The sequence below is a fragment of the Pinus tabuliformis genome, chromosome 7 (assembly GCF_031772625.1).
Source record: "Pinus tabuliformis cultivar Carrire ecotype Pingquan chromosome 7, CPIR1, whole genome shotgun sequence".
NCBI lineage: Eukaryota > Viridiplantae > Streptophyta > Pinopsida > Pinales > Pinaceae > Pinus > Pinus tabuliformis.
In genome coordinates this window covers 283582051-283599918 of record NC_142293.1, presented here as the reverse complement: position 1 = coordinate 283599918, position 17868 = coordinate 283582051, and the positions used below count along the sequence as shown (strand labels likewise).

General features: G+C 40.6%; 1 protein-coding gene across 13 annotated transcripts in view; it reads left to right on the top strand.

Annotated features, from left to right (window-relative positions):
* The window catches only part of LOC149246972 (uncharacterized), a 539894-nt gene that overhangs the window by 90217 nt on the left and 431809 nt on the right, over positions 1-17868 (top strand). For all 13 annotated transcript variants that reach the window (XR_016266584.1, XR_016266583.1, XM_089458085.1 and 10 more), the window contains one exon: positions 10420-10475. Coding sequence is in view for 11 of the 13 variants with exons in the window: in XM_089458085.1 (XP_089314211.1) it covers positions 10420-10475 (56 nt within the window). In the remaining 2 variants the exon portion in view is untranslated. The remainder of the gene's footprint in view (positions 1-10419; positions 10476-17868) is intronic.

Below are 17868 nucleotides of genomic sequence, written 5' to 3'. Positions count from 1 at the left end.
ACAAATGCTTTGAATGAACAAAACTGTGCAATACCACAAATGCTTTGAATGAACAAAACTGTGCAATACCACAAATGCTTTGAATGATATATAAAACTGCGCAATACTATTCGAACTCAACACGTATCCACGGACATTCACGTGGACTACCAAGACGGTGATGAGGATACCATGTCGCAGTTTTGTTACCATACCATGTTACTATTTGAACTCAACACGTATCCAGGGACATTCACGTGGACTACCAAGACGGTGATGAGGATACCATGTCGCAGTTTTGTTACCATACCATGTTACTATTTGAACTCAACACGTATCCACGGACATTCACGTGGACTACCAAGACGGTGATGAGGATACCATGTCGCAGTTTTGTTACCATACCATGTCAGTAATCGGACTCACGACATGCTTTCAGGGAGTTACGTTAACAACCATCAGACATTCAAATCAAAGGCTGTATTGATCCACAGGTAAGGTTGAAAGAGTGTTGAGCCAGGAGGAGCGGGCGCCAAGCTTGAATATACGTTCTGCAACTGCGGATGCCAGAGAGTATATCTTCCGAGAGTATGCGATTCACCAAATATGACAATCTCAGAAAATCTATGAGATTGGACGAAGGCTATGTGATTGAGACTGAATCTCAATTCCAGGAAGTCCAGAGGTCGACATCATTCAGTTCTTGGGGCCGAAGCAAATATCAGTACTTTAAGGGAAGATTCAATGTAGGAAAGTTTAACAGTAACGTGAATTTGCAGACAAACATAAGAAGAGGCCCACTGAACCTGAATCTTGTGAAACGAAGGAACCCAAATTGAAAATCAAAGTTAAGAAGAGGAACTCCTGGTTGCCCGACCGATCTTGTCGATGGCGTTTTCGCTGCGCATGGAATCCCTCAGAACGGTGAGAGCGTTGGGTGAATATTTTGGCCAAGGGCATGGGCGTTGGGTGAGAGCGAAATGAGGCACCAACGCATCTCTGGGCATGTCAGGCCATCGACAGAGGCAGAACAACGCTCAGCACTGAGGCAGTGGCAGACTATTTTAGGACAGAGGCAGTGGCAGAGATGAAGGGAGTTACGACTATTTTTAGGACTGGCTCTGATACCATGTCAGGCCAGGAGTAACTCCAGTTTGGCAGAAAAATCAGAAAATTGATCCGTGTATATTCCATAGGTAACCCATTGTTATATACAATAGGGAGTGATTGTTCAGTTCATCTCCCGATGACTGTTCACCTTCCCAATTTATTTATTTACATAAAATTCCCAATCATGAAGATTAGGTGTCAACAAAAATGACACTGTTATTTTTGGACAAATGTTCTCGGAAAAAACCATTGTGGGAAAACCAGTGCAGCGGATGAGGTTATTATTATTATTATTATGCAGTAGTGAAAATTCTGAATACAATCTGGATGACAAACTGACAATCCTCCATCAAAATCTCTATTAAAATAATTTGGAATTTGTTTTTCTCCCTTCTGCAAATTATCTCGGTCTCCCTCTGACCTACTCGAACCCTATCGAGAAACTCAGCTTCTAGGAATTCGCACTCCTTGGCCTGAGAAAATCGTACAACCTGCTAGCTTGGCTCCAAGTGAGCCGTTTTGCCTCTGCTACTGGAATAAATTCGCTTGGCCTTTTGGAGCTCGATTTGACCTTCGACAATACTGCAAACTCTTTTCTGACAACTCGTACTAGGTTTATGGCTGCTCGCACTGGCTATTCGGCCTTCATGCAGAAATATTTCAGTCTCCTAGTTTTGCTTCTCTGTTGCTGAGAGTCTTCACTGGAATACTCTACTGCTGCTTCCTCAATCTCACTCCTTCCTTCTGTATCAAACTTCTCTCCGTTGCTTAATCTCTGCAATTGGGTAGCTCGATCTACCAAGGAACTCATACTACTGGTGTTTCTATCTCCAACCCAATGTCTTGCTCTAATAATCTCTCGTTGGTGAACCAACGATCATAATTAGATCCCCATCAATGGATAAGATCATTTGAAACTCAATCCATGTGAGTTTCTAGAGCATTCTCATCTTTTTCAGTTAATTGCCGTTAATTAATCACTTTTTCTAAGTTAGACTTAGGAAATATTTAATTATTGATCAATTAACTTAATTGAACTGTCTCTAGGTGTTTTCTCCCGAAACATTTTCTGGGTTATGGAGATCTTGTGTTTCTTAGCCTCTTTGACCAAAGTTGAAACTAGAACACCTATTCGATGCTACAAAAACTAATAGTAAGCTAGTGGTGGTTGTCAAGGGCTGCATGACTAGTTGGATGGATGTAAAGAATGGGAGAAAATTTTTCTCCTATAGGGTCACCTTAGGGACATCAATGAGGGTTGTATGTTAGAGATAACTATTGGGCGAGAATTCTCAAAATTGCTCGTAAATTACTTCATATTCAGGTTGGAAGAGTGGACTACCATGCGTAAGCAAAATTTGGATTCCCCCTCATCATCCTCTACCCCTTCTCATGGTAGCAAAACTGATCCATGAATAATTTATTTTCCCACCTACCACTCATGTGATTCAATATGTGAGTGTTATGATATAGATGATTGTGATGCCTTCTTGTTCTATTCGGCTATTAACCATAAGGGTAAGAGGTGTGATATCGACCCAACGATATGTTGGCTACATTGGTTATATGACTATACTTAGTTGATGTATTGTATGCTAGCATAGGTTAGAATATGTAATTGCATTTGTATGTTAAATTGTAGATTTAATTGCATATACCCAAGTTTTATTTTCGATATGGATTTTATCATCATATAAAACCAGGGTGATAACCAACACCCAGTGCACATGCTTGCAAACAAGTTGACTTGGATGTGCAGGTAATAGGTCTACGAGCCCAGGGATTATTGGAGTTCTCATGAACTCCGCATTCGAGCATATGGATCATGCGCTCTACAGTGAGCTCATGTCCCTGAGTTGAAGCTAGATGTTACCTACCAAAATGGATAACCCCACAGGAGAAAACTTTTCTCCTACTTTGGACAATCAGCTGGAAAACCAGCCAAGCAACAACCCTTGACGTCCACTATTCGATGATGATATACCATGTGCCCTCACCATTGGCATTGGTCACATGCCTCTCCCCATTTGTCATTAACACTTGGATGAAGGTGGGTTGCTATTCAGAAGGTACTTTGATCATTTTGCAATCAGGTACTTATATTTGTTTGTTTTGGGCATCTAGTATGGATAAACGGGTGATCTAGAAGATTGACTGATCACGAATTTAAATTTGTTCTGTCACCTTACTAGGGGGTTCATCTTTAGCCCTAGTCTAGTAGGACCTCTCTTGAGGCCTTAGGGTCATAAAAGGGGCGCTACTTGGAAAACTTGGATTCAGATAGCATGTTTATTATCCCCTACACCATACTTGACACTCTCCATCACACGTTAGAAGCCCCACATACGATACCCATTCTTTGGGTCTAACTTGTCATTTGTTCTTTGGGATTTGGCACTCACATGTCCACACTCCTTGAGTAGGGTCAGAAAGCATTACTGTGGAGGTTGATGCAACCAAACGAATGGAAAAGCATATCATGGCCACAAGAAAAGAAAAAGAAAATCAAAATGCAGAAGATGGTTAGGACATAAGTTAGCATGTGGGCAAAAGCCTAGCATGAGATCTATCCTCCTCATTAGCCATCACTTGGTTCCTCAACACATGATGCTCCTTTACATCAACAGGGACCCTTGCACGTCCCAACCTTGATGAGTGATAAACTGTCTCGTCTTAAGGGGTAATATGAAAATGCTACATCATAAAGAGTGTTGATTTGGGGTAGCATCAGATGTGCTCTAGCCACGAAAATTGGTGGAGAGGCTAAGGCACATGAGCTCTCCAATACCCAGAAAGGGTTTGGGCAAATTCTAAACAGTTTTGGAGATATTAAAATAATTAATATTTTTAATGGAGTCCTAAGTCTAAACTTAGGGAAAATAAAATATTAATGTGAATTAATATAAAACCGTGTTAGAATGGTCCAAAAGGCATGGATCAAGCCAGATCTAATCTTAGCCATTGATTAGGGACTTAATCTCAACTATTGATTTGTCAACGAGAAAAGTATAAGAGGAGGCTTGAGGGTCACTTGGAGAACACACCAAGAGATCAAGATTTCTACTTTCTGGGGCTAGGTTTGCTGAGAAAGTTGAGAGAGTGATTAGAGTTGTAGCTGAGGGGCGATGAATATAGAAGCAGAGAGGCAGATATAACACCGGGAGGATCAGCACAGTAGCCGGAGAGGGACATAGAAGCAGCCAAGGGTTCATGCAGAGCCAGCTAGGGCTCACACAGAGGCAGCCAAGAGCTGCACAGTGCCTCAGAAGGCCAACGTGGGTGACGCAGAGGGCCAAAGGACTGATGCAGTGCCTCCAGAGACTGACACAGGCCAAGCCAGTGTGACGCTGGGCTAATGCTGGGCCAGATAGAGGCTGACGCAGTCCCTAGAGGCTGACGCTGGGGTTTCGTGAGGCAAATTGGAGCTGTGGAGCTGCCAGAGTGTTTATCCGGGGTTTCAGCCGGAATCTCTGCTTCCGAGTAGAGAGGTGCTACTGCCGAGATTTTTCTTTGTTGTGTGAGTCGGATTTGGCACCCAGATTGTATTCTGAAACTGTTTAATAAATCAAACCCTTAGATAGTTGCATCGGTTTTCCCGCATTGGGTCTTTCTGAGGACATTAGTCCAAAAACAACGGTGTCACTTGCGTGCTTGTTTCTGTTTCCTTCAGTTGATGATTTGTAATGTGTTGAGCATGTACTTGCATTTATTTCCAGTATTTACATGGTAAATAGCTTGGTAATTAATAGAACAAGTAGGTAGGAATAAATCAGAAAGTACATGAAGGGTTTCTAACGGGTTAGACTTAGAAATTCCAACATGGTATCAAAGGGTGGTTGCAAATCACAGGAGAACTGATGACATCAGCCGAGTAGGGCAGCAGCAACAGAAAACAGCTGTCCTGAGTGACAGAAGCTGTTCCTAGCAGAGTAGCAGCAAGGAAGGGGTGACGTAGTACCTGCGTCATCAAGATTGAGCTAGGAAGAGGCAGTGCAAACATTGAGGGAGGCAAAGGCAGGCTCACGCAGAGGCTAGGAGGGCTGACGCAGATGGCTGAGGAGGCTGATTTGTTGGTACTAGGAGCTCTAACTTTCAGTTTGTTAGGGTTTAGGACGCTGTGGGTAAGTTGCAGAGTAGAGCTGGTGGGGTACTGTAGTCAGAACAATACCTAACAGGGAAAGGCCAAGGTAGCGGGAGTTGCAACCGAGGGTTTTTAGCCAAGAAATCTGAATCAGTGGTGCAGTGGCACTAAGGATCGGAGTGGGGGCATCTGGACATTGGTAGAAGGGTTTCCAAGAGGGAAATTGAGGCTCAGAGAGAGTCATACCGAGAACTTCCAGGAGGGAAGTAGAGGAGCAATGAGATGGCGGTGAACGGGGTAAGAGACTAGGACAGACTGAACAGAGCCTCAAATTTCGTAGTCTGGAAGGCCAGAATCCTATTCGTTCTAGATAGGAATCATGTCAAGCACTTCGCGTTGAGGACGATAGCTATCCCAGTTGACCTAGCTGATAACGACAAGTACGAGGAGGCAATGGCGAGGGCCAAGACCATCATTCTTGACGAGGTCAAGGACCATGTAGTACCACATATTGCCAAAAAGGACACGACAAATGAGATGTGGGAGGCCCTAAAGAAATTGTACCAGCATACTTCTATGCAGAGAAGAATGTTACTAGAAAATCAGCTGCTGTCATACCAGATGTAGAAGGAAGAACAGATCGACCCCTTCCTCGGTCGATTGAAGGAGATCCGGGATCAACTGACTTCCATAAGGGCTACGCCGGATCAAGAATTGATGGTGAGAACAACCCTGAACGTAGTCTCAGAAGACTGGGAGGTGTTTGTCTAGAGCATACTGGGCAAGGCGACCCTTCCAGATTGGGAGGAAATGTGGACTGCTCTTCGCCAAGAAGAGATCAGAAGGTTGAGCAAGGCAGGAAGCAGCGGCAAGGGGATCAGAATCAAGGAGGAGGAGGAGGTGGATGCTGCCCTAGCATCTAAGGGAAAGCAGGAGAAACAGAAGAAGAAGGACCTCTCCAAGGTCAAATGCTTCCACTGTGGGGAGCTAGGTCATTATGCGACCCAGTGTCCAAGGAAGAAGAACAGGGGAGAGGCCTCCGAGACTAAGGCTGCGCCAGCAAGGGCAGAGAAGGAAGTGGAGACAGACAATCACTGTGCCATGAGTGCACACACGCCACTTGAGCGGAAGTGGGGAGACATCGAGCTATAGTCAGACATACTACAGGCGATGAAGGGCAGGATCCTTGAGGTACCCAGCCTGTTGGATTAGACCTTGTTACGGGAGCCCCGAAGAGGAGTAGCACTACTGGCGATGTCAATAGAGACGAATGCGGATGGAGTGATAGAGGGAGCTACAGTGCAGGATTCCTAAGACAGCATGAGGCAGCAGTGTGAGAAGCACGGGAGTGTTGCACCGGTGTAAGATGGCACTGAGATGTGTGCAGCGGTGCGAGATGCACAAAGTTGTTGCAACAACCCAGAGGTCAGAGAGGGAGCACTTGTCAGTGACAGAGAGAGCTTTAGCATCAGGAGTGTCTCTAGCCTGACAGAGATGTCAGAGTTGGGAGATCAGTTACTTACTTCTTAGTCACTGAGTTGCAGTGCAACAGTTAGCAGTGGTAGTGCTATGGGTAGCACGGTGCAACATGATGAGAGGAGTTGCAGTGCAGATGCAACAGTGGCAGTGGCAGGGCCATGGGCAGCCTCATAGATGCAAAGGGAGTTGCAGTACGGATGCAACAGTGGCAGTGACAGGGCCATGGGTAGTAGTACAGGATGTAGCAGTGCAGATGATGGGCAGCAGGCCTAGCATCAGCACATGGACCGATGCCGGATGATCAGGGTGATACTTAGTGAGGAGTATTGCTAGAGGACAGTCCTCGCTAAGAGGGAGTGTTGATTTGGGGTAGCATCAGATGTGCTCTAGCCACGAAAATTGGTGGAGAGGCTAAGGCACATGAGATCTCCAATACGCATAAAAGGTTTGGGTAAATTCTAAATAGTTTGGGAGATATTAAAATAATTAATATTTTTAATGGAGTCCCTAAGTCTAAACTTAGGGAAAATAAAATATTAATGTGAATTAATATAAAACTGTGTTAGAATGGTCCAAAAGTCATGGATCAAGCTAGATCTAATCTTAGCCGTTGATTAGGGACTTAATCTCGGCCGTTGATTTGTCAACGAGAAAAGCATAAGAGGAGGCTTGAGGGTCACTTGGAGAACACACCAAGAGATCAAGATTTTGACTTTCTGGGGCCGGGTTTGCTGAGAAAGTTGAGAGAGTGATCAGAGTTGCAGCTGAGGGGCAGTGAATAAAGAAGTAGAGAGGCAGAGATAGCACTGGCAGGATCAACGCAGTAGCGGGAGAGAGGGACGCAGAAGCAGCCAACGGTTCACGCAGAGGCAACCAGGAGTTGCACAGTGCCTTAGAGGGCCAGCATCGGTGATGCAGAGGGCCAACGTGGGTGATGTAGAGGGCCAGAGGACTGAAGCAGTGCCTCTAGAGGCTGATGCAGGCCAAGCGAGGTTGACGTTGGGCTAATGCTGGGCTAGAGAGAGGCTGACGCTGGGGTTTCGTGGGGCAGATTGGAGCTGTGGAGCTGCCGGAGTGTTTATCCGGGGTTTCAGCCAGAATATCTACTTCCGAGTAGAGAGGTGCTATTGCCGAGATTTTTCTCTATTGGGTGAGCCAGATTTGGCACCCAGATTGTATTATGAAACCGCTTAATAAATCAAACCCTCAGATAGCTGCACCTGTTTTCCCGCATTGGGTTTTTCCGGGGACATTAGTCCAAAAACAACGGTGTCTCTTGTGTGCTTGTTTCTGTTTCCTTCAGTTGATGATCTTTAATGTGTTGAGCATGTACTTGTATTTATTTCCAGTATTTACAAGGTAAATAACTTGTTAATTAACAGAACAAGTAGGTAGGAATAAATCAAAAAGTACATGAAGGGTTTCTAACGGGTTAGACTTAGAAATTCCAACAAAGAGCAAGCTCTGACCATTGAGCTATGCACCATTATACAAGGTATTTTCAAGAAAAATTAAAAGACGCACTAGAGGGGTGGAAATAACAAACCAAGTAAGGTAAATGATGCTTCCATGATTGCTCCCTCCTTACATTCATACATTTAGGATGTGGAATCCCATCAGCTGGTCCCCTTGACCATGGCACTTGGCCATGAAGCCTTTTCCCCTCCATTGTCATACATTTACACTAACACCTATTGATTGAGGGGTTGACCTTGGAAATACCACTTCCTGCAGAGGGTTGGAAGCACCTAATAGGGTTGACCATTAGCCATCTCTATCAAGGTAGGGAACACCTTTATGAGACTTGGTCTAGTTAGATATTGGAAGGTGATCCTTGTATGAAGTATTAATTTTCCTTTACATCCAAGTTTGGTCCACTTAGATGCTCATACGATTTTAGTCTCTAATGGATGGTTGCTTTCACTTGAGTTCATGTTGGTTTTGTTAGGTGGTCCACAAAAGCCCAACCCTTAATAGGAATTCATACACACTCCTTTCACTTCACAGTTCATTATGTACCGTTTATTAAATGTAACTTCATTTGGCATATGATATAGGAAGTAAAGAATCACTCCACGATGCTCAAGGTTTTCTCCCTTTTGAATACTCATTACTAGCCAGGAAAAATTAAGATCCCCTTCACCTTTAAACTTAGGGCTAGCTTGGGGCTTGGAACCACCACCTTCGCTAGCTGTTGACACATGAGAATAAGAATAGGAGGTGCAGCATTATTCTTGATCAGTAAAATCTCATTAACCCATATGTTCTCTGAACCGAGAACTCAACCACACCCACAGTGTTTGAGGTAGACAATAGTTCCCTCGAAACTATTGCTGTTTCCTTCATATTGCCATCAACCTACAGATCTTGAGTCACCTAAACTGTTTGGGTTTCTGATTGCATAGACAAACTTACAACAATTTTTTTCTTTCCATCTAGCAAATTTGACGAATTATTTGATGACAATGCGGGCCATTCTTCTTGTGATTTGAGCTTTGGGTTTGCAGCTGCTTAAAACTTTGCAGTCAATGAATGCACATTATTCCAACCAGATCCATTAAGATCTCCTCAATTAAAGTTAGATAATCTAGTGGAGAATACTCCCAAGAACAAGTGCTTGCATAAACACAGGCCTCTTCTTCAATGACCTGATGTGATAATCTCTCTCTTGCTACAATCAAATATGATCCACTGAGTGATCAGACACGACCCCGTTTTGAGACATGATACCATCCATGCCCACGTGTATCCTTATAGCCGTGCAGTCATGACTCATGAGATCTCTATCCTACTCTTGCATGGCTCTTCATTACTAGTGCAGTTCTTCCTCCAATATTTTGTGGTCTAATGGGTGATTTCCTCAATTTTCCCAAGGGTTTGTACTTCATGATTGCTATTATCATTTGAAATGCAGGTTTTGGAGGTGATAGATATTATAAATTGTAATGAGACATAATATAAAGGTTTGAGAGAGGGATGTCCTGACTGCAATATTATTAATAAAATTTAGTTTTTGTCCTTTACTTTCCACCTGTGTATGCATCTGCACCCTAATCTTCCACATCCATGCTGGAATGGGAGTGATTCCAACAAGTTGTGTGGCACAAAATTCTGTTGCAGATAGGTAGTCAGGGATGCATAATAATCATATCTTGCAGCTTCCCTTGTAGTTATTGAACTTGAATCGAAAGCATTTGTGATCTCATTGTGAAATGTTTTCCTGTGTGATTGAAAACAAACAACTACTTTGTGAGCCTTTTTGTTACCTTTGAGCAATGCTCTCTTTATGCACTGCTAGGTTTGATTGAAAACTAGGTGCCTTGTTACAAGGGATTGTATTCCAGTTAAACAAGAGGGAATTTGCATTACAATGGAATGCAATTCTAGTCATGAATACTCCTAATGATATTAAAACTCTTTCCTATGAGTTGTCTAGGTAGATAAAATAGACATCATAGAATGAGAGCATCGGATTAAATGTAACTGGAATAGAATTGCCAGTTCTGAGAAAGTTTATATGTATTGTTTAATTTCCTTGCTTTCTTTCTCACTTGACAAAACAGAAAGGTTGGTTATCTGTTTTGTGTTTCTTCAAACAAATCACCAATTAATACCTTGATTTATTGTTTGTAATTCAAAGTTTATATGTATTGTTTAATTTCCTTGCTTCCTTTCTCACTTGACAAAACAGAAAGGTTGGTTATCTGTTTTGTGTTTCTTCAAACAAATCACCAATTAATACCTTGATTTATTGTTTGTAATTCTGGCAGATATAATCCACTAGTATATGCCCAGGAGCTGCATGAGCAATATGTGAGGAAATATGGTCAGTATTCAGAGTTATTTTGAAAGGATTTCTTCTATTATTTTGTTTTCAATTGTATTAATATGGATTGGCTTATAAAAAGGAATTGCTTTACTATAGCACGACTTGTTTTAATGTTATGATGACTAATCTGGAGGCTGTAACTTTTAATATACTTCTTTCAATTTTGTGGACAAATCCAATGAGGAGGGAACACATCATGAATAACTGCTTTTTGGGACTCAGTTGAATTAAGCAAGAGCGAGCTTAATGCTTGTGATGAGCTCTATAGTATTCCCCATAACGTCTTAAGAAATTAAATGAAAAGAAAAATCGAAATTAGAACAAAAGGGCTTCTAGGTGCCTTTTTCCTATGTCATAGTACTTAAAACGGGTGAAGCTAAAATTAGGTCTTTTCAGAGGCAGGCCAGTGACAGAATTGCACAGAGTGAGGGTAAATTCCCTCTAGATATTTTTGCTAGTATTTTCTCTGCAGGGTGGCCAAATATTGGCATCTAAATCGTTGACCACTACGTGTCAATGACCCATAGCAGTACACCCCATTTTTTTGCAAAAAGGATAGTGCCTGATCGATGTGTTCGTGTCGTCCAACTGTCATCATCATCTTGATCATTATCTTATAATATAAACCCAGTCTACATGTGTATAATGTAAATAATCTCAGCAAATCCATGTCGTGTATATAATCACCTAGGTAAACCTATTTTTCTAGTGATGATCTACATTCCGGGAGGTTTTTTGTTTCATCGTCCATTCTTGGATGGTCGACAGAGTTTTTCTTCAGCTTTACCCCAAAGTCGGAATGGATTTTGTCTGGGATTTTAGGGGAGTCCTAGTGTTCTAGATCGAGTCTATGTAAAAGTGATTTGGGAATAATCCTAACTATTTGGTTAAGTTATTTTATTTAAAATTGCTTGATCTGCTAGGTTATATTTGTGTTGCGAAACTGGGTAGTTTGTGAGGGTCTTTTGCAAATGGGGTTTCCCCCTTTGAGATGTAAAAAATGCAAAAAATCATGATGTAAAGTGTCTTGAGGGTTAGAAAAATAATTTGTCCCCTCATAGGTTAATTAATTAAATTTTCTAGCCAAAATTAATTAAATTCCTAAGCCAGAAATTTGATTAATTCTAGGTCCTAGGTAAATTTAAATTCTCCAAAGGCAAAATTCGTTGGTCCTTAAAAAATTAAAGTTTAAGAGGTCCAAGGACTAAGGTAAATTAATTATTTTGCTAAATTTTAAGCCTTTGGTCCCTAGGGTTAAGTCAAAGTCAAAATTTTGAGGAAATTAATACAAAAATTTAATTTTTGAATTAATTAAAATGCATTTAATTGAAAAATTCGAATTTCCTCAATAATTTAAAATTTCGACAAATGAGAGTAAAAGAAATTTTAATCCTCATCAACGGTCGAGATTGCTTTGACGAGGATCACTCGAACTCGCCGTTGGAGGATTTATCTTTAAATAGGAGGCTATTTGTCAGTTAGTTCATCCGATCTCTGGATCATGTATTAAGTGAAAAACTCTCTTGTAATCTTTTTATGAGAAATAAAGAAAGACTTTGGGGTTAAATTTCTGCTGGTGTTACTCTTCCTGGAAATACTGTAAGATGTGTCATTTTCATGCATAGATTTCTTTTTGGCCATTGATGATAGCTTTCTAAAGAGCGATTTGAGTACAGGTATCTTGCTCAGTCGCTGGGGTTTGAATGATAATTTAAGTTTTGAATATAATAGCAGGTATCTTTATTTATCTGAATTTTTTTATCGTTTTCTTGCTCTATGTTGACAGTTAAATTGAGTTTTCCGGGAAATCCTTGATTATTAGATCATCGGGCATTTGGGGGAGTTCTCGACTGAACTAGCCAACTCCCGATCCGTGTTTTCTGAATAGCCCAACTTAATTTGATCTCTGGCTTATCATAAGATATTTTTTATGGGTGATTCATGAAGGGTTTTGAGCTCAATACCTCCTCTAAAATTAAAAAAAAATAAAAATTTCTGTGCTAAATCAGTAGATCTCGCTGTTGAGAGCCTCAGATTATGGGCAGAGTTGGACTCACACTCCCTAGATTTGATAGATCTGCCATTCATGTACATAGATTTGTAATTATTTTTAGTTTTCTAACTTGGGTTTTAATTTTTTAGGTCATTGTATATATCGTTTGGGTGTTTCTTATTGTCCTGCAGCTGCGGATCTAAAGCTGAAAGCTGTGCAGAGTCCAGATCTAGGCCCTGGAGGGTAAGATCTGGATTTCTAGGGTCCATCAACATCATCTTTGCAAGGAATATTATTCAGCCCTTGCAGTTCACAGGTTTAATTTTTTTTTAAACCTGGAAATAATTTCGTAAGGGTTCCAAAAAAAAAATTAGATCTAGATTTTTCTTGAGTTTTAGGGTTAAATCTGAGGGAGATTGACTCAAAATTTTAAACTAAGATTTTTGGAAGTTCTTTAAGAAGATTTGGTGGATTTAAAGAGGTTCTGGGCCACCATTTTTTCTTTCTATCTGCTGCCTAGGGTTTTCATTTTTTTTGTTGCAGGAAATTTTCGAAATTTTTGGGCAAACTGCTTGAAACCCTTATCTCATCGCTTGCCTTTCCTCCCGTGGCTATTTTCTGCAAGCTCCCACGCATCTATCATCCGCCTACTATTCAATCTAACACTCGACTGCTCTTTTGCTTCACTCATTTTTGCATTTTGTAGCCCTCCATACCCATCACGCTGCTGCCATCAAACCTGCACTTTCTTCATTCAAACTCCCGCTGCTATATCTGCATTCGAACTACAGTATAAACCCAACCTTGCGGCTCTCAACTGCTGCTTAATTCCTTGCCCAATCCACATTTCAAACCGGAACCCTTCATCTCCTGCGTGAACCCATCTCCCTCCATGCAACTTTCCTTCTACCGTTGCCTTACTCCATCGACCCGCAGCTCCTATCACTGCACGAATATGCCTGTCATTCCTCCCTTCCATAGACTCTCCATGCTGCTCCACCTGCAAACACACTCACCAAAGCCGCAAATCTGCAAGTTGGCTCTCCAACGCTGCCTCAGCTCCTCATTCCATTCCGCCAGACCTGCAGAAACAATACAACAACAAACATTTGACTTTCTCTTTTATGTATACGGTTTAGGGTTATGTTCATTTTTATTTTCATTCTGATATATGCGTTGGTTTAGTTTTAGGTTAATAAATAGCTAGGGTGTATATATTTTTTTTAGTTTCATTAAAATTTTAACTTAGGACTTCAACAAATAAAAAAAAAAGCGATTTAGTTTTTTTTTTTTAATTTATATTTCATTTCACCTTTTTATTTTAGTTTTTCATTTAAAAATATAAAAACTTTTCAAAAATTAACCTTTTCACATTTTATCTTTCCTTTCTTTTATTTATGATCTAAAAAATTCAATAAATCCTAAAAATTTAAAAAGAATCCTAAAAATTCTAAAACTTAAAAAAATCTAATATATTTAAAAATCTAAAAATTAAAAAAACTTTTAAAAAATAACCTTTTGACATTTTTTTGTTAAATTAAAAAAATAAATAAAAATTCATAAAAAGTTTAAAAAATTCTTAACATTTTTTGAAAAACCTAAAAAATCCTAAAACTTTAAAAAAAATTCTAAAAACATTTAAATTCATTTTAAAACATTTAAAAAATCTAAAATATTTAAAAATATAAAAATCTAAAAACTTTTAAAATCCTAAACATTTAAAAATCTTTAAAAAATTTTAATTTTTTTTCAAAAATAAAAAATCATAAAAATCTAAAAAAAACTTTAAAAATTTAAAATTCTTAAAATCTTAAAAAATCTCAACATTTAAAATAAAATAAAATTTAAACTTTGGTGACTAAGGAGTTTAAAAATAAATTGAAGGGATTTGTGCTTAAGCATTAAATTTTTTAATGTGGTCTATGGCCCATTGAAAATTCGATTTTTTTTTAACCCGTTGATTTGTTTTATTTCTTTAGTTATTACCTAAGGAACAATTAAGATTCAAATTTGAAGATCCTCAGTGTTATTAAATGCATGATTCTTCTATGGTCAAGGTGCAATAAACATTTATTGCTTGAGAAAGTTAATTGAATCTAGATTTGGGTCATTAAGTGAAAATCATTTTAAATCTGGAATCTTTTGCATGTTACATTGTGGGGCGTTTCTATTGATCATTCATGATTATCACTGTTCGTCACATATTGGAGAATTGTTTTAGATAACTTGTCTTCTTACTTAATCTTCGGTTAATTGAGCATAAAGGCACTAGTTTGTAATCTTTTTTATCTTGTGGTCGTGTCTTGGCTACATTAGCGTTTATCTTTTCATCTATGTTAATTGAGATTCGTTTACTTTCATCAAGTTTTCCATCATTAAAATCTCCTACAACCTATATTCACAGGCTATCCTCATCCATTTGCCTAGGGACTTCCCCCCTTGACTTGCCTAAGAGAGAGTTTAAACGGAGTAAGGATCGAGAGTGACATAATCAATGAATGAATTAAATTGAGTTACAATGAGCGATGAAGTTCAATAAATAATACAACTGTATTTACAGAAACAACAAGTTTCTACTAAGAAAGTAGAAACAACAAGTTTCTAACAAGAAACTACTAATTACAATCACAGTGAGCATTAAACACTAAGATAGCATTATTCTAATACCCTCCCTTAATGCTCAATCTATTTACAACACCTATAGAACCTCTGAATTTTACAAACTTATCAGGACCAAGAGGCTTGGTGAAGATGTCTGCTGGGTGCTCCATTGTGGGAACATATAGCAATTGAATGGATCCGTCTTCAACAAGCTGCCGAATGTAGTGACAATGGATTTCCACATGCTCTGTTCATTCATGGAAGACTGGATTCTTGGCGAGTTTGAGCACTCCCTGATTATCACAGAACAAGGGAGTAGGACCTGCCTGGGAAACATGCATATCCGCAAGCATACGTCGAAGCCAAACTGCCTCACAAGATGCCTTAACTGCTCCCCGATACTCTGCTTCTGTCAAGGAGAGAGCCACTGCCTATTGCTTCTTACTAGTCCATGTGATAGCGCCGGATCCCAGACTAAACACATACCCAGCTGTAGATTTACGGTCATCAACCGAACCAGCCCAGTCTGAATCTGTGTAACCACTGAGTGTAGGATCTGAACTCCGAGTGTACAAAAGTCCATAATCAGGAGTGCCTCTCACCTAACGCAGAACACGCTTTGCTGCTATCCAATGATCAGCGTTAGGAGCTGACATGAAGCGTGAAATGTTGCTTACTACAAAACTGATATCAGGTCGAGTGGCAGTAAGGTAGATGAGGCTGCCCACTAACTGCCTGAATAAAGTTTCATCCACAAGTGGTGAGGACGACTGAGCTGAAAGTTTGAGCCTTGGTTCCATAGGAGTCGTGGCAGGTTTGCAATCCTGCATCCTGAGCCTGTCCACAAGATTTCTGGCCTACTTGGATTGAGAGAGAAAGATGTTGTTCTCAGTCTGCCAGATTTCCACCCCTAAACAGTAATGAAGAAGTCCCAAATCTGTCATATCAAACGTGCTGCACAAATCCTGTTTGATCCCATGGATCAAATGTGTTGAACTGCCAGTAATGATAAGATCATCCACATAGACAACCACAAACAGAATATCATCACCAGTATGTTTGATATACAGGTTTGCATCAGATGGACTCCGCTGAAAGCCATGATCTGTTAGGTACTTGTCAATTTTCATGTACCAAGCCCGAGGGGCTTGTTTCAGACCATAGAGTGCTTTGACTAATCTACAGACTTTCTGTTCTTGACCGACAACCTTGAATCCTGGAGGCTGCGTCATGTAGACTTCTTCTTGTAAGTCACCATTCAAAAAAGCACTCTTTACATCCATCTGATGGACTTTCCAATTGAACTGAGCTGCTAAGGCAAGGACAAGCCGTATGGTACTCATCTTGGCTGTAGGAGCAAAGGTCTCCTCATAGTCTATGCCTTCCTTCTGTGAGAACCCTCGAGCAACAAGGCGAGCCTTATACTTGTCTAGGGTTCCGTCAGCTTTGTATTTCACTTTATACACCCATTTGCAGCTAATGGGCTTTTTCCCTGCAGGAAGATCAGAAAGAGTCCAAGTGTGATTCTTCTGAAGACTCTGGAATTCAGCTTCTATAGTCTGTTCCCACTCAGGTGTACCCTTAGCCTCTGAATAGGTTTGAGGCTCAAAAATATTGTGTAGGTTAGCCATAAGAGCAAAATTCACTGTAGGCTACTGTTTGCTCTTATTTCTGGAAGTTCTACCTTCAAGGAGCTCATTATCCCGGAGATCACCAATAGTTTTAGCCCACCATTTAGGCCGGAGAGTAGAGGAACCAATATCAGGAGGAGGTGGAGGAGGCTCAGGAACAATAGGAGCAGCAAGAGGAGGGTTATTTTCCGGAGGAAGCTCAGGTAGTGCATCATCAAATATTGATGCTGCATCATCCCTCCCATCAGGTGGACCTAACGGAAGAAGAACACTGTGAGGCTGATCCTCAGAACACTGCTCAGAAGGAGGAGACTGAAAGAACCCTTTGTCTTCATCAAATACTACGTCCCGACTGAAGCTAAGACGACCAGTGTCTATATCGATCAGCCTATAGGCCTTGTGGTGATCATTGTACCCTGTCATCATGAGTTTCTGGCTTTTGGAATCCAACTTAGAGCGCTTAGCAACTGGAATCCAAACATATGCAACCGAGCCAAACACTTTGAGGTGATTGATCTTAGGCTTACGGCCAGACCAAACCTCTTTTGGAGTCTTCCCCTTAACAGCCTGAGTAGGTGATCGGTTAAGAAGATAGACAACAGTAAACACTGCTTTAGCCCAAAATTTGTTTGGAACATTCCTGTGTTGTAACATGGAACGAGCCATTTCAACAACCGTACGGTTGCGACGTTCGGCAACACTGTTCTGTTGAGGAGTGTAGGGTGTAGTTAACTGCCGTTTGATGCCATGGGTATCACAGAAGTTGGAGAAAGCAGAAGAACAAAATTCCCCCCCGTTATCTGTCCTAAGAGTTATGATATTACAGCTAGAATCATTTTCAACTAAGGACTTAAACTTCTGAAAGATACTAAATACATCAGATTTATGTTTTAGAAAGTACACCCACATCTTTCTACTGAAATCATCTACAATAAGCAAAAAGTATTTGCAATCAGTAACATAAGATGTATTCATAGGACCACAAATATCAGCATGAATTAATTGGAGTACCTTAGATGCACGCCAAGATTCTCCATCCTTGAATGAAGACCGATGTTGCTTGCCAGCTTGACAGGCGCCACATACTCCCAACTGCTGAGTTTGAATATCAGGTAACCCTGACACAAGTCCCTCTCGAGATAGCTGAGAGAGATACTGAATGTTT